The sequence below is a fragment of the Notothenia rossii genome (assembly GCF_949606895.1).
Source record: "Notothenia rossii genome assembly, chromosome: 10".
Taxonomy (NCBI): domain Eukaryota; kingdom Metazoa; phylum Chordata; class Actinopteri; order Perciformes; family Nototheniidae; genus Notothenia; species Notothenia rossii.
Genome location: NC_136908.1, coordinates 35,048,091 through 35,071,991, shown reverse-complemented (window position 1 = coordinate 35,071,991; position 23,901 = coordinate 35,048,091). Strand labels below are relative to the sequence as shown.

General features: G+C 42.9%; 1 protein-coding gene across 1 annotated transcript in view; it reads right to left on the bottom strand.

Annotated features, from left to right (window-relative positions):
• Nucleotides 1-3,525: 3,525 nt before the first annotated feature.
• Nucleotides 3,526-23,901, bottom strand: part of LOC307022756 (myosin heavy chain, skeletal muscle-like) — a gene marked incomplete at its 5' end in the record, with an annotated part of 48,325 nt that continues 27,949 nt past the window's right edge. Inside the window, 12 exon segments of the mRNA XM_079655649.1 lie at nt 3,526-4,819; nt 13,656-13,800; nt 13,803-14,086; nt 16,281-16,448; nt 17,071-17,241; nt 17,334-17,459; nt 17,549-17,752; nt 17,893-18,085; nt 20,156-20,259; nt 20,429-20,565; nt 20,679-20,895; nt 20,979-21,111. Of these exon segments, the coding sequence (XP_079511775.1) occupies nt 4,640-4,819; nt 13,656-13,800; nt 13,803-14,086; nt 16,281-16,448; nt 17,071-17,241; nt 17,334-17,459; nt 17,549-17,752; nt 17,893-18,085; nt 20,156-20,259; nt 20,429-20,565; nt 20,679-20,895; nt 20,979-21,111 (2,062 nt within the window). The 3' untranslated portion in view covers nt 3,526-4,639.

Here is a 23,901-nt window from a genome sequence, read left to right as displayed (position 1 = left end):
ATTTTTTCCTCCATAACACGGTTAAAGATTAGCTCATGAACCTCCTCCACAGTCAAATGTTTCTGCCTCCTCATTTTGCTGCCTGTCTCTCTCAGAATATAATGTGAAATGCCCCAACATTTGTGAGAAAAGGCCTGTTTGTTTTTGACTTGACAATTGATTGATCTAATACATCAAAGGTGTGTGTGTGTGTGTGTGTGTGTGTGTGTGTGTGTGTGTGTGTGTGTGTGTGTGTGTGTGTGTGTGTGTGTGTGTGTGTGTGTGTGTGTGTGTGTGTGTGTGTGTGTGTGTGTGTGTGTGTGTGTGTGTGTGTGTGTGTGTGTGTGTGTGTGTGTGTGATAAGGAGGGAGGGACTAAAAGATGAAATGCCCCAGCAATCGTGAGAAAAGGCCTGTTTGTTTTTCGTTTATGTTTTTTGTTGATCTAAAAATTGCTTGATCCTATACATTGTGTGTGTGTGTGTGTGTGTGTGTGTGTGTGTGTGTGTGTGTGTGTGTGTGTGTGTGTGTGTGTGTGTGTGTGTGTGTGTGTGTGTGTGTGTGTGTGTGTGTGTGTGTGTGTGTGTGTGTGGGTGGGTGGGTGGGTGGGTGGGTGTGCCCCGAGGAGCAGGCAGGGGGTTGTTGAAGCATTATGCTGAAAAAATGTGCCCCATTGCTCCACTTTGTCCTGCGGGGTCATTTTTGACCCCAGAGGGCTTAAGGTCTTATAAAATACAATAAAACACCCATAATTCAATGAAATTACTTCAAATGTATTTTAATCGTTAAGAGCATAGTATTGAACCACCCCTATAATTTTCAGACCATTTGATGAATTAAAAACCTATTTTTGACAGAAATAGATTTACTTTTGGGGTGAAAAATGACCCCAGGACAACCGGAGGGTTAAAAAACAATTAGCCATTTCTGACCCCTGGCGTTTTTTTAATCCCTCTGGAAAGGAATATTCATTTTTCTGAAATGTCCACCACACTTTTACTCGTATAGATAATTTTTTCGTAGACAATAGAATTCTTCCTTCTGTTAATTAATAAATTTCCCATAATGCGATAGTCGTATCTGACCATGCTCCAGTCACTATGAGGATACATTTCACAGGGTCTGATAAAGACCGTGCTCCATGGCGTTTCAATAACCTTTTGCTTTCAAATGTGGAATTTGTTTCCGGACAAATAGATCTCTTTCTCAGTATAAACCAAACTCCCGATGTGTCCGCGTCACTGTTGTGTGAGACCTTAAAAGCATACATCAGATGTGAAATAATTTCTTACAGTGGCCATGAGAGGAAAGTGAGGAGGGAAAGACTTCACAATTGAACGAAACGCATTGCACAGCTGGACGCAATTTATTCTGCTTCTCCTTCTCCAGATTTATACAAGGAGCGCCTCTCCTTACAAACTGAGTTTGAGGTCTTAGCTACGTATCACACAACAGAAATGTTACTGAAATCTAGACATATTTATTATGAACATGGGGATAAGGCTAGTAGATTGTTATCCTATCAACTGCGACAGACATCGTCGTCTCACCAAATTCCCCAGATTAAGACCTCTTCAGGCTCGACGATTGATCCTAAGAAAATCAATGATGAGTTTAAAGATTTGTACGTATCGTTGTATACTTCTGAAAACACATCCGACTCTTCACACTTGGATAGTTTCTTTAACTCACTCCATATACCAACCGTTCACCCTGACTTTGTTGACGATTTGGAAAGAAATATTACTATTGAGGAACTGGCTACGGCAGCCAAGTCCATGCAATGTGGCAAGTGTCCAGGACCAGATTACACTACACTACTACACTGCTGAACTCTATAAGGCATTTTTACATAAATTGGCTCCTATTTTAATTGACATGTTTAATGACTCATTTGAATCTCTTAAATTACCCCAGACTCTCACTCAGGCCTCGATTTCCCTCATTTTGAAAAAGAATAAGGACCCTTTGTCCTGTGCCTCTTTTCGTCCTATAAGCTTGCTGAATCTGAATGTAGACTTCAAACTACTGTCTAAACTCTTAGCTTTGCGCCTTGAGTCGACACTTCCCTGTTATCTGCCCTGATCAAACAGGTTTCATTAAAAATAGACATTCCTTTTTTAATTTAAGACGGTTGTTTAATACAATTTATAACCTATCTTCTTCTAGTGCTCGAGAAGCATTAATATCCCTGGACGCAGAGAAGGCTTTTGACCGTGTGGAGTGGGGCTATCTCTTCTACTCCTCAGACAAATTTGGCTTTGGGAAAAAGTTTACGACCTGGATTAAACTGCTTTACTCCTCGCCTCAGGCCTCCGTTAGAACTAATAACAATCAATCAGAATATTTCCCTCTTCATAGGTCCACCAGACAGGGTTGCCCTTTGAATCCTTTGCTTTTCGCCCTCGCAATTGAGCCCCTCACCATTGCGCTTCGCTCTAACCCCCTCACTACCGGGATAATCAGAAATGGCGCAGAACAGAGTGTCTCTCTTTATGCGGACAACCTTCTTATGTATCTCTCGAACTTGTCTGTTTCAATCCCTGCTACACTTGCCACGCTGGACTCATTTGGTTTCATATCAGGATATAAACTTCATCTTGGTAAAAGTGAATTATTTCCTCTAAACTCAACCGCACGTAAATATCCTTTACATGACTTCCCATTTAAAGTATCTCTGCAAAGCTTTACATATCTTGGAATACAAGTTACTAGCACATTTAACATTCTCTTTAAGGCCAAGTGTACACCCTGTTTAGAACGTATGCAACAAGACTTTGAACGCTGGTCACTGCTCCCTTTAAATTTGGCCGCGAGGATCAACTCAGTAAAAATGAATACTCTCCCTAAATCTGTTTCAGTGTATACCTATTTTTCTTTTTCAAGCAGTTTTCGGAAAATTGATAGCTCAATTTTGGAGTTTATTTGGAACAAAAAGAAACGTAGACTTCGTATAGACTTTCTACAAAGGCCAAAGCCTCTTGGAGGAATGGCCTTGCCAAACTTTAGATTTGACTATTGGGCTTCCAACCTAAGAATCTTACAGTATTGGCTTAGGTCCAATACACTTCATCCTCGCCCCGCTTGGCTGGCTATGGAGTCTTTTTCCTCTAAGCCTGTGTCACTGACATCACTTGTACATTCCCCCATCAACAGCCCGGTTTCCCTCTATGCTAAAAAATATAGTTGTTAAAACCTCCTTAAAGATTTGGAATCGGTTTAAACGTCACTTTGGTCTGCAAGCTTTTTCTACCTCGGCTCCACTAGCTGCAAATCATGTTTTCCCCCCCTCCATATCAGATGGTGCATTTCCTATATGGTCAAACCTTGGTATTAAAACATTTAAAGATTTATATATTGAGAACACTTTTGCATCTTTTCAACAGCTCTCAGAATTGTTCTCTCTTCCTAAAAATCATTTTGTTAGATACCTGCAAATTCTGAGTTTTGCTCGCAATAGATATGCTCAGTTTCCTAACCTGCCTGATGACAGGCCTCTAGATGCTTTTCTCACTCAGGCCCCTGTGATGAAAGGAATTATTTCGTTTATTTACAATCAAATCCAAACCCTATCTTCAACCTCTCTAAACTCTGTGAAAGCTGTTTGGGAGGAGGTTTTGGGTCAGGAGATCTCAGAGGATCTTTGGGTCAATATTCTTAAGCGTGTGCATACTTCATCCGTCTGCGCAAGACATGGTTTGATTCAGTGTAAAGTTTTTCACCACACCCATTGTGTTTGACAATATAGATCCTTCTTGGGAAAAATGTCACCAAACACCTGCAAACCATTTGCATATGTTTTGGTCATGTACGTCTCTGCACAACTACTGGACTTACATTTTCAGTACTTTTTCAGAGGTAACTGGGACGCTTATAGAGCCTAATGCCATTACTGCAGTATTTGGCATCCCAAACCTGCCTTTGCCTCGGCTCAAAGCAGACCTTATAGCCATTGCAACATTACTAGCAAGACGTCTTATTCCAACAAGATGGAAATCACCAATACCACCTTCCCACACTCTGTGGATAAGGGACATTTTTATTAATTTGCAGCTTGAAAAATCCGTTACACATTGAGAGGCTCCTCCGGGAAGTTCCGGAGTGTCTGGGGGCCTTTCTTTGCCTATGCAGGGAGGACGACCTTCCCGGATATTCCGGAATAAGACCCGAATACGTATGTATGTATGTATGTATGTGTGTATATATATATATATATACTGTATGTGAAACATTTTAAATGTATTTGTACTCTTACCTGAAGAAAATGAGGTTATGTGTTTGTTTGTATTTTGTTGTGTGACCAAGCAGACTGTTTTTTTTTGTTTTTGTTTTTTTTGTCTTGTTGTAATGTTTCTATGTTATGTGATCTGCACAACTGTTTAATTTGTGTACAAAAATCAATAAACAAAGTTTATAAAAAAATAAAATAAAAAATAAACTGATAACTAGTACAGTACTTATAAATGTATCAATATTTGACTATCTTTTGGGGATTTTTGAAAAGAGTAACAGTAAAATATTCATCATGGATCTGTTTTGACAAAAACATATTACATTATGAAGAGGAACAAAACGAAGTCTTTAGAGTCTTCAATCATGCAAAGAATAAAGGAGTTCATTGGGGAATGCACATTAAACACAGAGAGGTGAAACAGTGAGTGTTAAGTCATTCTGTCCCCCCCGGCTTGCTCTAATCCACCATGAGCTTCTGCAGAGAGTCCAGGTACGCTGGGATCAGGGAGCTGACAGACTGGTCGTCTCGGAGGATCTTCTCCCCCCCCGCCCTCTGAACCCACAGAGCTGGGGGACCTCAGCAGGCCGGGGTACGGAGTGCTGTAACCCTAGTGGAGTACAGACAAACAGGAGCAAGAACAAGTAAGGGAACCGTTTGGAAGTACTCTTCGATTACAATACGAAGCAAACACAAACAGTCTTAAATAACTGTGCAGAATTAATTGTTGTGTTTGTTCATAATGAATAAATCCTTCAAAAATGTTGTTTCTAAAAAGTGTGTGAGCCCATAGACTTCAACAAAAGCTTGTCGAGTTTAGGGGTTAACAAACCTAGTTTAGTCAGTGAAATAAGATTGGAGGTGTGATTTGACTTATAATATATAATCAGCAGATGTGCAACATGCCTTGCAAAAAAGAGATATCAGAGCACCTACGATCAACAATTGCTGGTTTGTATAAAGCTGGAAAGGGTTACAAAGTAATCCCTTAGAGCAGGGGTTTTCAAAGTGTGGGAAGGTTGAGCCTCCCCTCAGAGAACATAAGAACAGAACAGCCCCCCCTCCCAATTATTATTGCTATTATTATTATTATTATTATTATTGTTGTTGTTGCTATAATGCAGGGGCATTCAATTGCATTTCAAAGAGGTCCAGTAAGAGAAACTTTCATTAAATGCTCTGTTTTTGATGTCCACTTTCCGCCATTTGAAATGACTCTGTTTAGACTGTTTCTCTCTTCTTGTCTCGTCCCTCTCTGTTTGTTTGAATCTATCGTGCTGACTCACTGACTGCCCCAATTTGATTGGCTGAGTAGCGTCACCTCCTTAAAACATTAAACAATAACTTTTTAAACCTTTTTATCTTTATGTCTTAAACATATTGTATAAATCTCCCCCAGTACTTGGACTATTCCTTGCACCCCTCTAGAATAAGCCCGAATGGTCTCAACCATATTGCATCAGTAACGTGCACTTGTTGTTATAACAAGATAGTGATGGGAATTCCGGCTCTTCTTGGTGAGCTGGATCATTTGGCTCGGCTCACCAAGAAGAGACGGCTCTTTCGGCTCCCAAACGGCTCTTCAGTTTACAACATATTATACCTTTTATAATTCAATCAAATGTACCTTTGTACTGAAGTATTCAAAAGTAAAAATTACACATTAATATCAATGATTTGCTGTGGCCAAATGTTTTCATTGCATTTACAGACCCTTGTAACTCTCTGATACCACCAAATGAATGCACTGACTTGCTTGTAGAACCACGCTATACAAAGCAGATAGCAACACCTATAAAAACTATTTAAAAGAAGGGGCTACTGTATAGACATTTTAAAATTATATTTAAAGAAAAGGCCCTGACAAAACAGCAGGGCTCTATTTCAGTAACTATTAGCTATAGAAAAAAAGACAGCAACAGCTGACATCAAATCTTTGTTGAGCCTAAGGATAATCATAAATAAATAACATAGTGAAAATAAATAAATTGCAATGCTCAAAACAGCAGCATCCAACCGCCTCTAATCCTTGGATATTATGCATGCACACAGCAGCTGTAGCGTGGAGATCATCATCATCATCATTCTGTCTTGTATTACTTAAAGTGGACCTATCATGCTATATTTTAACAATATATTGTAGGGCCATACCTATATAAAGTATATAAATATAGTTTTTTTTTCAAAATACCAAACAGATCCTGCATTTTAGCCATGCCTCATTTCGCTCCATTTGCTCTTTCCGGCTTTGTTTTTGCAGGGGGCTGATTCTGTGAGCTGCAGCTGACCACCACGCCCCCCCTGCAGGAGAGGGGAGCGTGCTTTGAGATCAGCTGCTGGGCTGTCAGAAGAGGGGGAGAAAAAGAGATCTCCCTCCTCCGTGCTTTATTCTTATAGAAGTAAGAAGAGAAGTAATGGGGCAGAAACCCTCCTTTTTACGCAGCGGTGACACGGTGACACCTATTCAATTTCCAGTTACTTTGGCATTAGGGCAGGGATATCTAGATACTTTCCAAGCTTTGACATAATGAATTGTGCTACTTTTAAAACAAGCAATAATGTTTTCAAATCTGTAATCAAAAAGCTCCTCAAAAACACTATCAAAGCAGTTCCTGCCGTTGCTACGTTAGTTCAAACAGTAACAACAGACTATTTTTCTTAGCGGATGCATGTCAATTTAAATCAATACATTGTAGTGACCACTCATTAACACACTGGGTTACATAATTCACACATGGAACTACAGTTGGGGGTATAGTTCCCACACAGACATGTTATGTGTTTACTATATATATTGTGTGCCCTCCTCGCTTCTCTCTCTTCTTCCTGGACTGCAACCGGACAACATGTCCTTTTCTGCTCTCAAATAAAGTACCCTTTTGCACCTTCATTGCACCGCCTCACCGCCTCTACCTCCCTATCTCTCGGCACTACACTGGTGACCCTGACAACGTCTCGTGAAGTTTCCGGGATGGACCCGAACACGGCAAAAGAAACTCAGGTTTTTTTCTCGAAATGCCGGGGATTTTTGGAATCGTCCGTGGCTGCCACCGGCACGCGGACTGAGGCTCGGTGCGTGCCCCGCGGAATGGCTGGGGACGTTGCTCGCCATTCCCGCATCGGCCTTCCAACCAACAGGGAGACGATGCACGACCTACTGGGTAGTGATGAACCCGATTGCTACCTCGTGGGGCTGTTTCTCTGGGACGCGCTAGCTAACCACGACTAGCAGCTAACCACGTTGGCTAACGACGGCTAGCGGCTACCATTGGCTGCCAGCTAGCGGCTAGCTGTTAACGGCTGTCGACATTCGTTGGTTAACATCTGACTGTTAACAATTTTTTTTCCGGTGCCGGAGAGGAGGTTCGACCAGCCGGTTGACCTCGTGTGTACACTCACACTCACTCACTGTCGCGACCGACACATCACTAGATCGCAAGGACACCGGTAGCGATCGGACAATTGAGTGTTTCTCAGTTTGTGTGTTGTGAAACATGCGTGTGCGTGCATGAAAATGTACCACACACCCAATTACAATTGCATCTTCAATTCACTGCCCTGGAAGTTAATAAAGTTGGAACAGCCTGTGGACAGCGGTTCTTCCTTGCATGTCAGTCGCCGACACCTTCTTACAGACGACAGACAAATCAGCACGACCCGTATATTTTCGCACGCCGTGTTCTCAACACATATTTTTTTTAACATTTTCAACATGGTGGATAAATCCTTATATGCTCCCGGCAACACACTGAACGTCAACGTTGCCTCCTTATTACACTCACCTCCTACTTTAGTGGGAACAATGAGTCTGCGTCTTTGATGCACACAGGAATAAACGCAGATCATCCTCTGGCTGCAGCCTTGACCGGCACTTGCTTTTGATCAGAGTCAATGCGGAAAACCCGGACTCACACAGGTAGGTGGAGGTGGAGGGAATGTGCACTTTTACAGCCTTTTTGGCGAGGTGGGGGAACTCGGTCTCCACAGACAGCCACAAGTGTGCAAGTGTCACTTTACTCATCTTTGTCTTGTTATTTTTTTTCTAACACTAAGCTCTCTGGCGCCCCCCAGGGGAGGCAAGCCTCACACTTTGAAAACCGCTGCCTTAGAGTTTAGATAGCCATCAGTCCACATCTTTTGCTAAATGGAGACCATTTAGTACTGTGGCCACCTTGAAGACTGTTGATACTAAGGTTGAATTATTCAGGAAGAATACAGCGCCGGGCATGAAAAAGGCATAGCCGCGTCACAACATGTAACCAACAGTGAGGAACGGTGGAGGGGGCTTCATGATTTGGGCCTGGACAGCCAGCTATCATCAGGGAGGATGATCATTCTCAAGTTTCTCCTGCCAGGATCGGACTGTTAATTCAGAGAGAAGCAAGGGAGGAGGTGTGTGCGTCATGATAAACAATAACTGGTGCACAGATGTGGGGATTATTTCTTCGGAATGTTCCCCTCATATAGAGCACCTCATGATCAGATGCCGGGCTTTTCATTTGCCAAGAGAACTTACAGCGGTTGTGCTTACAGAAGTATATATTCCGCCACAGGCTGACCACAACACAGCTCTCGATCAGCTGTTTGGTGTAATCGACAAGAGAGACTTCACGGCCAGAGGCGGCTTTCATTGTAGCCGGGGATTTTAACACTGCCAACAGGAAGAAAGTCCTGCCGAAGTACTACAAACACATCAGCTGCCCGACGTGCGGCGGAAATACACTAGACCATGTTTATTCCCCTTTCCGACATGGATATAAAGCTCTCCCTCGCCCTCCCTTCGCCAAATCAGACCAAATCTCACTGCTGCTGCCTGTTTACAAGCAGAAACTGATACGGGACAGACCGGTGACACGGAGCATACAGCGCTGGAGTGAGGAGTCAGACCCAGCTCTGCAGCACTGCTTTGAATCTACGGAATGGCGTGTGTTTGAGGACAAACATATCAACACACATGGACACGGTCATTTGCTACATTGGGAAATTCATAGATGACGTGGTACCGAAGGTTACTCTACGGACATTCCCTTATCAAAAGCCCTGGATAAACAGCGAGGTCCGTACCAAGCTGAAAGCGCGCACTATCGCGCACAGAGGTGGGGATTCAGAGGAGTACAAGAAATCTAGGTATGAACTTTGGAGAGCTATTAGCAGTGTAAAGAGATAATACAGAGACAAAGTGGAGTCTGACTTCAAAGGCTGTAACGGATACGTCCACACGGTTCCGTCGCGTTGAAGCTTGCCGGTGGGCGTGTCTGGCAAACGATAAACAACCAATCACATTAATCTCCTACCCCGGAGACACAAGCACACGGTTTGATTGGCTAGCGCTTGTACTGGCATATGATTTGATTGGCTGGCGCTTCCGTCGACGCTTGAAAATTGAACTTTTCTCAACTTTCAGCGCGAGCAACGGAGGCAAAGCGACTCGACGGAACCACGATGCAGTTCGGCAAAGCTTGACGTCACCCCATTCCAAGTGAATGGGAAGCGTCTCCGTTGACGCACGCGACGGAACCGTGTGGACGTACCGTAACACCCGGAACATGTGGGCGGGACTAAGAACAATGACAGATTACAAGGAAGCAGCAGGGGGTGCTGCGGGACTGTCTGCATGTGCATCTCTCCCAGACAAGCTGACCCTTTTGTTTTAGACAGCGCAGATGTATGCAAATCCTTTAAAAGGGTCAACCCACACAAGGCTCCTGGACCTGATGGCATCCCTGGCCGTGTTCTCAGGGTGTGTGCAGTTCAGATGGCAGAGGTGTTAACAGACATCTTCAACAGGTCCCTGCTGCAGTCTGTAGTCCCCACATGCTTCAAACACTCCACCATCATTCCTGTCCCCAAAAAGACACGAATCACCAGCCTCAACGACTACCGTCCAGTAGCACTCACCTCCATAATCATGAAGTGCTTTGAGCGTTTAGTCAAATCATTCATCACCTCCTCCCTCCCTGGCTCTCTGGACCCCCTGCAGTTTGCCTAAAGAGCAAACAGGTCCACAGACGACGCCATAGCCCTCACCATCCACACTGCCCTCTCACACCTGGACCAGAGGAACACATATGTGAGAATGCTGTTCATTGAGTACAGTTCAGCATTCAATACCATTGTGCCCTCCAAGCTGGTCATCAAGCTCAGAGACCTTGGGCTCAACAGTGCCCTCTGTGATTGGATCCTGAACTCCCTGACGGGCAGACCGCAGGTAGTGCGGGTGGGAAACATCACATCCTCCACCCTGATCCTCAACACCGGAGCCCCCCAAGGCTGCGTGCTCAGCCCTCTCCTCTACTCCCTGTTCACACACGACTGCGTGGCCACACACAGCTCCAACACCATCGCGAAGTTTGCTGACGAAAAGACCGTCATCGGCCAGATCACCGACGGCGACGAGACCGCGTACAGAGAGGAGGTCGAAAACCTGACATCTTGGTGCCAGGATAACAACCTCCATCTCAACGTCAGCAAAACCAAGGAGCTGATTGTGGATTACAGGAAGCAGCAGAGAGAGGTACCCCCCATCGCCATCAATGGGACTACGGTGGAGAGAGTCAGCAGCTTCAGGTTCCTCGATGTCCACATCACTGAGGACCTGACATGGACTCTTCACACTAACACCATCACCAAAACAGCTCGACAGCCGCTCTTCTTCCTCTGACTCCAGGATACTTTGCAACTTTTACAGGTGCACCATAGAGAGAATCCTGACCTTCTACAGGTGCACCATAGAGAGTATCCTGAACTTCTACAGGTGCACCATAGAGAGGATCCTGAACTTCTACAGGTGCACCATAGAGAGCATCCTGAACTTCTACAGGTGCACCATAGAGAGGATCCTGAACTTCTACAGGTGCACCATAGAGAGCATCCTGACTGGCTGCATCACGGCCTGGTACGGGAGCTGCACCGCCCTCAACCGTAAGGCTTTACAGAGGGTGGTGAAAACTGCACAGCACATCACCAGGACGGAGCTGCCATCCATGGAGGACCTTTACTCCTAGCGGCTCAGGAAGAAAGCCCTCAGGATTATCAAAGACCCCCATCACCCCAGCCACAAACTGTTCTGTCTGCTGCTGTCTTGCAGGCGATACCGTAGCATTAGGGCCAAAACCACCAGACTCAGGGACAGTTTTATTCCACAGGCCATAAGACTGTTAAACACCTGAACTAAGAACATCCATAACATTCACCTGTTTGCAACTTACAAATTATGTATCACTTGTATATAGACTCTTATGGCACTACTTCTATTCTGTTTTATTGTGTTGCACTGTAGGTGGAGCCTGGGACCTAAGATTTTCATTGACATAACTACACTGTAGCTATGTACGAATGACAATAAAAGCCTTGAATCCTTGAATTGAATCCTTGAATATCCTACAGGATAATGTCAGGGTGTATGCCCACCAGCTGAAGCTCAGCCGAGGTTGGGGGGTGCAGAAGGACATCACTAGAAATATAGAAGTCAATGTGATACAGAATGGCTTCAAAAAAAGAAAATCTGCCTTGTGGAATGGTCCAGTCAGAGCTTATTCCAGAAGAGCTGTGAAATAACCTCAAGAGACACTAGACATCCTGAGAATATTTCTGAGCTGAAGCAGTTCTGTGAGGAGGAACCCTCTGAAATTCCTTACGTAACAGGATGTATGATTACCTAGAAGAGAATCAGGACTGTTTTAGGCGTATGATAGCTATGTGACAACGATTAACATGATGATTCAGCCTCTATGGAGATAGACATATGACTGTCATGTTTATTGCCTTAGCTAATCTGAACTAAACATTGAATACTGGTTTGAACTGGTATTCTGCATCTTGTGACTGTAACAGCCTCGCTTGTATTTAAGGCATATGAAGGACACTGTTCTGGGAACTATTTTGTCCCAGACAGCTCTGTGTGTGATGACTACTTCCATTCTTGCAACAAGGATAATAAATACATGTATCCTGATATTGAAGACCAGGTGACGAGTGATATTTTTCATAACATAACGGTTATGAGGCTGGATGAAAAGTTTAAGTAGCACCAAAGTTGTTCAAATGTTCCTCACATCAGTGTGTGAAATTTAAATCCATACAATAGGCGTTTTCACACCGGAGTACTTTTCCCCCCGAACTAGGCCGATAGGAGGGGGAGATTTGGTTTCACACCAAAAAGATCTGGAACTAGTCCCTAGTTTGCGCAAACCTTTTCACCCCCAGATAGTCCCTGCTAGAGAGGTGGTACTTTCCTGGGGAGGAAATGGTTCATGGGTGTGTCGGCCACACTAACAATTTCTGATTGGTTGGGCAAATTGCAAACCACGCCCCGTAAAAAGTTTTGGGAAGCCGCCATTTGATTTGCTCGCATTAGCATTAGCCCAGCGCACCAACGGAGAGAGACTAACTTATGGCAACACAAAATAAAACATGGTGGAGTAATCTGGAGGTGTCTGCGCTTCTGGCGGTATACTCGGAAGACGAGAGCGACCCAGCAGCTTCTACTGAAGCCGGTCCCCAACTCCGGGGGACTCCGGGACTTCGGGTGGCAGTATACGCCGTGAAGTTGTTTGCGCCTGCCAGTAAACCCAAAGCAGCAGAAAAAGAAGTGACATCAGCGGCTTCATTTGCGTAATCCTCCCTCAGGGACTTATTCCGGTGAGAACGCGATCTACTAGGACACTTCCAGGGACTAAAGAGTTTGGGGGGACTAAGTACTGGGAACAAGTAACGGCTAAGTACTTGGTGTGAAAGTCACTAATAATTGATTTTTCTGAAAACAAAAGCGCTGATAGTTTGATCTGTGATCACCGTAGTAATAAAAAGATGTAGCTCCGAGATGCATACGACTTGACTGTGGTTTGATGTTACCACCAGACATCAATCTACTGAAAGAGTTCTGGTCCACCTGATGACTTAGCAGGACCTCAGCCCCCCTCTCCTGCTCCAACAGCGGCTCAGCATTTTGTCTGGTTACAGATCTGTGTGTGTACAAGTCTCTATCTGTAGGCCTGTGTGACAAAGTCGTTTTCGAAGTGGATCTACTGTAGCAAAATTACTTCTGTGCTGTTATTCTGTTTGTTAACATTTTGAATGTTGAACTAAAAGCAGCAGCAGTGATTAGTTTTGACTCCCTGTTTTATACTTATTTTCAGATTTAAGGAGATCAGGTCTCAAACTTGTCTTTAAAAGTTTAGGGATCTTTTTGGTTGTTGTTTTGGCATTGCTCATATCAAAAGATATTACAACTGCTAATTGTATTTTTACACTGTGCTTCTGACCTTTAGTTAGGAGTGGGCATTAATGTTATGTTTTAGGTGAAGGAGATAATGAGCTGGTTTAGTTATGTTAAAAGATAATTCTCTAAAATAAGGGAGGAAAATCACTTAATATAGCAGCATAATGTAAAACTAGCATTCAATTTGAATGTTAAAATAGCCGGGATGTGTCCTAACAGTTCTTACAGAGGAAAAGCCATTCCCAGCGCTGCCTCTGCTCTTGGTCCTGATCTTGGTGAGTGCTGACTCAGCAATGTCAGCTCGCTCCTCAGCGTCATCCAGCTCATGGACGATCTTCCTGTACTTTGCGAGGTTCATGTTAGCTTGTTCCTCCTGCAATGACAACCAAACAGGAGGATCATGAACCTGTGCGTGTCAAACAGGGTGAGAGTGAGCAGCAGGTGGATGTGACATGCAGCCTCCTCCACTTGTCTCTTGTAAGCCTTCATCTTGTTCTGCAGCCTCTCCACCAGCTCATGCATTCTCTGCTGGTTCTTCTGGTCCTCCTCTGACTGAAATAGGAGCTCTTTCAGCCGCCGCTCGTTCTTCCGCAGTGTCTTCACTGTCTCAGCGTGCCGCTTCTGCTCCGAGTCCAACTCTAGCTCCATCTCCTTCACCTGCAACAAGTTAGCTTTCATTAGCTGTCAACTGTTAATGAGTAGTACCTTGCTACTGGTAAAACATTCTGTTCATAGCCGTCTATCTCAACTTAAATTTCCATTTTCACTTCTGAGTTTTCTAGCTGGAAGGAAAAATATGAACGGCACATGACACAAAGAAAACGCTTTCTTCAGGTCGTCGTAGCGACAGCATATATATGTATGCTATGAGAAGAACATCTGGTCTATGTCATGGGGCTAAGATAAATGGTTTTATGACTACAGGAAAGAGAGGGAGGAATAAACAAGTTGCATGGCATCCTGTATAGGGGGGCATCTGATCAGTGTTTGGGTCTATTGTGATCACCTGCTGTTGTGTGCCATGTAAATGACCTTTGATGTTAACCTATAACACAGTCTGTTTCACAGACAGCAGGAAGCACTCTTTGGGAGGCGTCATGCGTGGATGCATTAAAAGAATATCTTAAAGGAGTGTGTATGAATATTGTGTTTCTTTGCATATTTTGCTAACTCATAATTATTTCTAGACAGCATGTCAGGCTAAGGCAGGAATGCGGACCCAAGAGCCGTGCAAAACCGGGGAGGCAGATAAACGAATATAAACAAAAGGCAAGCGTTATTAATATAAAAGCTGGTGCAAAAGCTGATAAAGCACAAAAAAAAAATCATGAAACAGCAGCTGATTTGAAGTTGTGATGACAGGGTTCACATACTTTTCCTTGCCACTGTATTACGTGTCTCTACTGGGACACGTCTCCATGCTTTAATGTTCAAAAAGCTCTTTATTCTTCTCATACTGCCTGAGCTGCAGCACCTCTTTTCACCCTCTGTCTGAAACCAGCTCTGTTGTGATTGGACAACCGCTTAGTCAGGAACATCCCGCCACTTAGTCGATCAATTTGTTGGATAATATGTTTGTGTGTTGATTGCCTTATAGTCAGTGTTGGGCAAGTTACTTCCAAAATGTAATATATTACATATTACTTATTACTGTCTTTTGAAAGTAATAAGTTACATTACAATATTACTGTCTCTGAAATGTAATGAGTTACACTACTTTAGTTACTTTTGAGTTGCTTTCACCAAAATAACCGCAAATGAATGGCTAGGTATTTTAAATGCTAAAATGTAGTTTAGTGCAGCTCATTATACATCCAGTGAAGGGCGATGTGGTATAGCATAACAACTGTGTATAGGCCCTTAAGGCTACTAACAACTTGTATTACACGGCTTAGTTGAATACTCGATTCTGATTGTAAATTATTAACATGTGAAACGTTGTTAATACAGTACAGACCACTGTCAAGGACTATAATGAAGGTTGCTAAGGAGGATCAAGAAAGAGAAAGGAAAAGATGTTAAAAGACGGAGCACTGGACGTCAGATAAATCACCAGAAGAAGGCAGAGAGGAAGTAAATCATAACAGGAACACGGAATGGGCTCTTTAGTTTGTTTAGTATATGGCCATGTACAGGCCCGGTTCCAGAACAAAATGACTCTGGGTGCCTCTGAGATTACAGGGGGCAAAGCAGTAGTAGGTTTACATGAGCAATAGTGGCCGGCAACTGCAATGAAAAATAGCATTGATGGTCCCCAATGAACAGATTATGGCATTTGTTATGTTTTGAAACCAAGCAAGTGAGAACATTTCAAGTGAGTTAAAATTGCAATCCTGAAATATTTCATATATTCCAAAGTGGACTATGGCAAAGAAAAGCACAAAAGCTTCAAAACTGTACTGATAAAACAAATGAGAACATATTGTAAATCAAGGCAAATATGATTTGAACCAGCTCATGCTTTAAAATGGCAAACATTGAAAGGCAAAAGTATTATTATTAAAACCATGTACATCATCACCTTGGTCCCATCATATACTCTGGGAAGAGAATATTTACTGTGATTGAAAACTGGTATCACATCATCATGTGAGGTTGACTTTGTGACCTGGAGAACATTTCAGCTGCAACATCAGCTCGTTGATAAGCTTGGGATATGAGATAGTTTTGTAGCCATTCGTGGTGAAGGCATCTGTGCTATTGTATGCATTATTTTTGACCCAACATTTCTACAGGCATGGCAGAATATGGCTCTATTTTCACATGAATATTCCATTGTCTATTTGTATACCACGAGCTGCAAAATGACCGCCTAACCCCACTATACAGGCGGGTACTTGTTTAGATATACCTGGGCAGGCTCTGTTTTCCCGTGGTATCCTGGCACTAGGGGCCGCAGAGGGCGACGAAGACTGCTGCTCCGGGGGCGAGGGCGGCGAGTCAGGCGGGAGCAAGTTAGTGTCCACAACGGAGGGTAGCGTGATGTCCCCATCTGACCTGTTGCTACTGTCTGCAGTAGATGCAGTGTTGCTGGCGTTTAGCGATGGTTGCTTTAACCATTTTCGTATAAAGGATTATCTACAGATGTGTGTCACTGCTGTGGAAGCACTTTGGAAATGATGCACGCGCAGCGGAGCAGGTCACGCGCACCTGACACAATTTGTTCTTTTTATTTTTCGCTCCGTTCTCTTTTTTTAATAGAGGGTGCATAACATTCAACTGGGGGTGCAATGCATGCATATGCACCCCCGAAGATCCCGACGCGAAGCCTGAAGGGTAAACACACCAGGTTTACTAATCTACCCGCACAATTTGTCTCTGGTGTCGGAATGTCTCGCTATGTTAGTAGGCCTACATTCTTAAAAAACAAAACACCATTTAATTTTGGGTTAAAATGTGTTGTAACTGTGTTACTGAGCATTGTAACGGGTAATATATTACCCATATTTCATTAGTAATGCGTTACATTACTTCGTTACAGCAAAAAGTAATATATTACTGTAACTCCGTTACACCCAACACTGCTTATAGTGTTTCTTAAATGAAGGTCAGAGTTGTCAATCACATCTGCGAGTGGTGAAAATTCATACCTGCTTTGATAGAAAACAGCAAGCATGAAAATGTGCAAAGTGATGGTATACCTTTCCCTCCAACTTCTGGATGATCTTCTTGCCTCCCTTCAGAGCCGTCTGCTCGGCCTCCTCCACCCTGCTGCTCATGTCTCTGATCTGAGCCTCCAGATCTTTCCTCCTTCTCTCCAGGTGGAGCGTGTGCTCCGGCTCCAGACGCAGCTCCTCACCCACTTTTGCCAACTAAACACATTTTGGCAGCCATGTTTATTTGATATGACTTAACATGTGTTTGCTATAATATCTCTTCACCCGCTGTCTTTGGCGTGTTTTACCTCACAGCCGGTCTTCTTGGACCTATCTGTGTATCCTCTCAGCTCTCCTCTCAGCTCCTCGTGCTCCTGCTGCAGAATCTGGAGATCCATCTCCAGATTCCGCCTCCCACTCAGAGCCAACTGGAACTGAACACACAGGAGAAAGATCATAAATCTACGGCAATTCTGCCATTACAGGTTACATGTTTAAGTGAAGCAGAGACAGACTGAATAACCTGGCTGTGGAGGTAGCTGAGTTTCTCCTTGGCCTCCTGCAGCTCAGTGTTTAGGAACTTTCTGGCTCTTTCTGCACTCTCCAGGGCTGAACGAGTCCCTGTTGCCTCGCTGAATAACAGAGTGCAGCGCCTCTCCACGGCCGCTTGCTCCTCCCTGTCCTCCTGATGGCTCCAGACCTCCTCCTCCAGCTGTGCCTGCAACTCCTGGGACAGAACGGGACGGCACAGGACAGGACATGACAGCCAGGATGGGACAGGACAGACAGGACAGGACAGACAGTCATACCCAATGTAAGCCTCTTGGAAAGCAGTGTGTTAAAAAATACTGTGTCTTATGTGCAGACCTTCATCTGTTGCTGCATCTTCTTGCTGTTCTTGTTGAGCTCGGTGCTGTTCTTGGTGAGCATGTCCTCCTGCAGCTCCAGCTCGGTGATGTCAGCTTCCTGTTTCTTCTTCAGCTTCAGCCCCTCAGCCTTGCTGTTCATCTCCAGGTCCAAAGAGGCCTGCAGCGACTCCAGGACCCTCTGGTGGCTTTTTCTGACAAACAAGGAGACGGATGGTTTCACTGCAGAGACAGGCCTTACCTCTAAAGATATTATTTCATGGCTACTGGTCAATTAGCACATTCAAAGGTCTGCTCTTGTTTGAAAGCAGAGGAGGCCAAGGACACAAGACAATGTGCAGTCATATCAATCCACAGAAAGATGCAGTCAGTTTAACATCAGCTGTGGCTAAAAAGCACATTGTTTCCTTTGTTACTCCGTCAGAAAACACCATGGAATACTTTTTGAATATTTGTTTCTCTATTTTCTATTCATGCTGTGAACTGTCTTCAGGGACAAAAATAAAAAGAGAAGAACAAGAAAGTAACGCAAAAGAAGAAAACAGGTTCAAAGAGAGGAGGACAGAGGGATCAGCAGAAGTAAAACACCAAAGGGAACACCTGTAAAGATTGTCTTATTTAAAAGAAAATGTGAGCAGAATTGGACAGTCCATCAGTTCAGAAATGCTCTGCAGTAGAATGGACTTTTTTTCTTAGCACCAGCAATATGATCATTTTTAAATCAAAAATATTTTTTTAAAACAACATTATCAGTTAAATTGTTGAATTAGTTAGTAAGTAGCTTTGTGTTTAGCGGAAACATGTGCAGAGAGCTGTCATTGATGAACAAAGCACTGCAAATGGATCTACCTGTCAGGTTCCTCATGTAAAGGACAGGATGAATACCAGGGCGTCAGCGCCATACAGTATGTGTACTAATAAGTAGTCACAGTTATTTCTAGATCACTTAACAAGCAAGACAAAATATGGTTTCAGAACAAGAAAATGACAGGGCATAAGCAGTTAAGATATCTTGGGGTTAAAAACAGGAAAGAATGATAAGGTTTCATGATTTTGTTACCAAGCTGTTTTGTAGGGATATTCCACAGTTGATCAAAGGGTGAACGTACATTTTGAAGTGAACAACATCATTCTGGTAATTTAAGCGGTTTTCAATCAAAAACATTGCGCTGTTGTAGAGAATTTTCCTCAATAATGTTGTGCTCTATATACACTTTGATCATAAACTCATTGGCTGTATAGATATACAAATATAATCCACTTTCCCTGCTGCCACAGACGCACACACACACACAAACACACGCACACTCACAAACACTAGGGCTGCTCGATTTTGGCAAAAATCATAATCACGATTATTTTGGTCAATATTGATATCATGATTACTAAATACGATTATTCATCGACTTTGAAAACATCCATTTATTGAACTTAAAACATTTTTTAAATAAGAATTTGAACAGTATCTTTTGAACAGTTGATTACCCTGAACTTTAAGTATAATTCAACTGCAAAGTATTCAGCTGAGGCCACATATCTTTCAACTTCCCCATGGCATTTCTCATAAAAGAAACCGGGGAAAATAGGGGGAAAAGTGAAAAAAAAGGGTCCGAAAATAGGCACTCGTGAGGCTGTCATAGTCCCCTGTCAACTCCCGTTACATTCCTCCATGGTGTCAACTTTTACGAGAACCACGCTGGGGGCGACAAAATGGCTTGACCAAGACCGACCCAAAGTGCATGGTGAGCGGACTCATCACCTCCGTGGTGAGTCTCCATTGTGATTTGAAAACTTCCATCAGACGAGTCCTTTGGGGGGCAGGGAACAAAACGTGTTCGTCAGAATCGTCACTTCCTGTACTGAGAGTGGTGCCTACACCAGAACTGTCCTGAGAGTGGAGGCCTGCAGGCAGACCCCTCTCGGCCGAGAGGGCTTTTAGGGAGGGGCGAAAGCGCACGCAGCAAAATAATCGTTTTATTTTGATTATGTTATTTTCGTAATCGTTGCAAGCCAAAAACGAGATTAAAATGTGATTAATTGCACAGCCCTAACAAACACACAAATGCTCATTTGCCCTGGCCGGCCGGGCACCTCTGTATTATTTCATGTGTGGCAGTAATAGGACATCCAGTCTGTTAGGATGTAAGCAGCTTTGGAATGAGGTATGTCTTTCTACAGTATGAAGGTATATTGTCTGCGGAGCACGGAAAGAGGAGTGGAGGTGCCATGTTGGATGGAGGAAGCTGGAGAGGAGTCTGAGGTACCTGGAGGCGTCTATTTCCTCGTCCTTCTCCTGAAGTCTGAACTCCAGGTTCTCTTTAGCTTGAGACAACTCTAAATGCAGCCTCAGCACCTTGGTGTCCTCCACCTGGGGGTCAGGAAGAACAGAAATAAATCAAGAAAGACCTGGGAGTTTTTCTTTAAAGGTATCCAAACTACATTCAATTATATGCAACTATAGATACTAAAGATAAATTAAGAGCTGGCATTAAGCACAAATGTCACAGCTACTAAGGGAATTTGCTGAAGCTCTGCACCTCCAAAGCTGCCTCACACTCTTCCAGTGAGGCCTGTAACTCGTCTTTCTCCATCTCAATCTTCTTCTTTGCTTTCTGGAGCTCATGGACACTCTTACCTCCATCTGAGATCTGGTCTGTAAGGTCAGCTACCTCTTCTATTAGACAAAAAAAAAGCCAAATGCATCTAATAAACCATGGTTACTATTCAACTTTCCCTTTAAAGCCGTGTTAAGCATCATCCTTTCCCCTCATATGATAACTCTTATACCCTGGCAGGTTTTGTTCTCCCTGCGTAAGGTCTCCAGCTGCTCCAAAGACTCTTCATGGGCAGTCTTCATTTTGAAGAGCTCCATGGTGTGTTGCCTGCTCTCCTTCTGGCAGCCTTCCACCTCAGCAACCAGCTCCTCACACTTTTGCTTCCAGTCACCAAGCTGCTTCTCCAGAATCCGCTGCTTCTTATCCAGAGCTTGACCACAGCTGCTGGCCTGGGACAATGAACATAGGCTCAAGGATAACAATAAATAACATCAGGGCACTGCAACACTTGGTCAAAACGCCCCCTTCCTACCTTCTCCAGGTCCAAGCAGAGTTCCCCCACCTCTCCCTGCAACCTTTGTTTGTTTTTCTCCGCGGAAGAAAGGTTGGCTTGGGTGGCTTCAACAGCCTCCTCTGCCTCCTGAAGTCTGCTTGGAAGCTTCTTCCTGTAAAACACAAATGATTTGGACGACATATACTTTATCTATTCATCTATTAGACTGTGTTTCAGATAAAGTCGACATTAAGTATGGTGTTCCTCAAGGAAGCATCCTAGGACCTATCCTGTTCTCTCTGTAAATGCTCCCTATAGGCAACATTATTAATCAGAATGATGTTAAATATCACTGTTGTGCTGATGAAACACAACTGTATGTCTCCATTTCGCCAGAAAACCCAAGTTCTTTTAACACACTTTTAACCTGTCTCAATGGCGTTAACATGTGGATGAGAAGTAACTTTTTAAAACAGAATGAGCAGAAAACAGAAAGTGTAATTGTTGGTCCAAAATCAGAACGACAGAAACTTGAGTCCGTGTTCTCCAGCCTGTCACATTTAGTAAAAAACAAGTTACAAATCTGGGTGTCATTTTAGACTGTGATCTTAACTTTATTAGCCATTTTAACAAGGCTGCGAAAACTTTTTTTTCCATCTTAGAAACATTGCCAAAATTAGACCATTTTTAACTCAAAATGATGCCGAAATGATTTTACATGCTTTTATCACAAGTTGCTTGGATTACTGTAACTCTGTTTGACTGGCGGAGCCACACACAGTAGTATTCAACATACTTAGAAGTATTCTTCTGTTTCTTTAATCATCTTCTTCTTCTTATTTCAACCAATATTTTGCCATCGAATAATTTCAGCCTACTTTCAGCTACAGAAACCATTCAAATATCAAAAAATATTCAGCCTTTTCAGCACACGAAGGGACACTTTCAACTTTTTCAAAATATGTTATACTTTTTGAAGTATTCAGCTTTTTTAACTCTTTTTTAAACATGTAACTCAATGAAAGGAACCTTCACATCCTCTTTTAACTACACAGTGCGCCAAATGCTACTCCTTCCACATAGTTTCAGCTACAGAAACCATACAAATATTAAAATGTTCAGCTCCTTCAGGACATGTGTGCTATGACTTTACTTGTTTATGACATTTATACTTTTTGAAATATTCAGCTTTTTAAACTCTTTCTTTTAACATGTATTGGGAGTCGGGAGGCCTGATAATTTATTCCGGCAAATTACTCAGACCTACTAATTGACCTAACAGCAGTTATTGAGTCTATGTAAGTTTACTGCTTGGCTCAGATCCACCAACGTCAGCAAGACCTCACCTCTATTAACTCCTGAAGAACCAGGTTCAATTAACTGCTGTTTCAATTCAGACAACTCTCTTAATCTGTTTAACCGATTCCGAAGGATTTTGATATCAGTAAATGAGGTGTGGCCCTACCTAAGTGTGAGTGTGGCAGGGTGCAATCTTACCTTTGAAGCAGGAGAGTAGAGCGCAGATGTCTTTTAAGTTGTCCCAATCCAAAAGGTGGGATCAGTTTATTCGAAGAAAAATTGGCCTACACTTGAACAGGGTTTTACCTTCTCTCGTTACAATATGACAGTAATATAAAACATATTAAGCTGTGGTCATTTTCTAATCTGAAACCTTAATTCATAGTTTTGACATTAAAGTATTTCGACATAATCCAAAGGAATCTCCTCACTGATCGCCGGGTCTAAACATTCACACCTATAGCCTGACAACATTCAGAGGCGGTTCCTCGTAAATGGTAAGTGGAATCTAACAGTTTCAAACTTTCATCCAACAATTCAATCAGCATTCATCAAAGCCATATCAATACTCATATTGCCCGAGGCACGGCCCGAGGAGGTGGAGTTGCAGCAATCGTTGACTCAAGTTTACTTACCAACACTAAACAAAAATTAAATTATACCTCCTTTGAAAGCCTCGTTTTTAGTCTTAGGCATCCGACCTGGAACACTTTGCAGCCAATCTTATTTGTTACAGTGTACCGTGCACAAGGTCTTTATTCAGAATTCGTTTCAGAATTCTCTGAGTTTTTATCAGCTTTGGTACTTAAAACAGATAAAGTAATTATCATAGGTGACTTTAATATTTATGTTGACGATGATAAAAATAGCCTTACTGTTGCATTTAACTCTATATTAGATTATGTTGGTTTGTGTCAGAGTGTAAATAAACCAACCCACTGCTATAATCACACTCTCGACCTTGTTCTGACTTATGGTATTGAAATTGAGCAACTATTAGTCGAACCGCATAATCCTGCTTTATCCGACCATTTCTGAGTAACTTTTGAAGTACTGTTACTAGACTACAAAGCATTAGTCAAAAGCTCCTGCAGCAGAAACCTATCTGTTAGTGCTATAGCCAAATTTAAGAAAGAGATTCCACCAATACTTAACTCGATAGCATGTCTGCATGTAAGGGAGGAAACTTATACAAAATGTACACCACCCCAAATTGATCATGTTGTTGATAGTGCTACAGATGCGCTGCGAATAAAATTAGACTCTGTTGCTCCTTTGAAAAAGAAGAAAATAAAACAACATTAGCTCCATGGCATAATGCCGAAACCCGTTAAATAAAGCAAAAGTCGAGACAACTTGAAAGGATATGGCATTCCACTAAACTTGAAGAATGTCGTTTAATTTGGCATATTACTCTCAATGAATATAAGAAAGCACTGCGTAAAGCGAGAGCAGCCTACTACTCTTCATTAATAGATGAGAATAAAAATAATGCAATATTTCTTTTCAGCATTGTAGCCAGGCTGACTGAGAGCCACAGCTCGATTGAGCCTTCTATTCCCATAGCACTCAGTAGTAATGATTTTATGTGCTTTTTTAACGATAAAATTGTTACTCTTGGAAACAAAATTAATGACCTCTTGCCTTTGACCAGTATAGTATT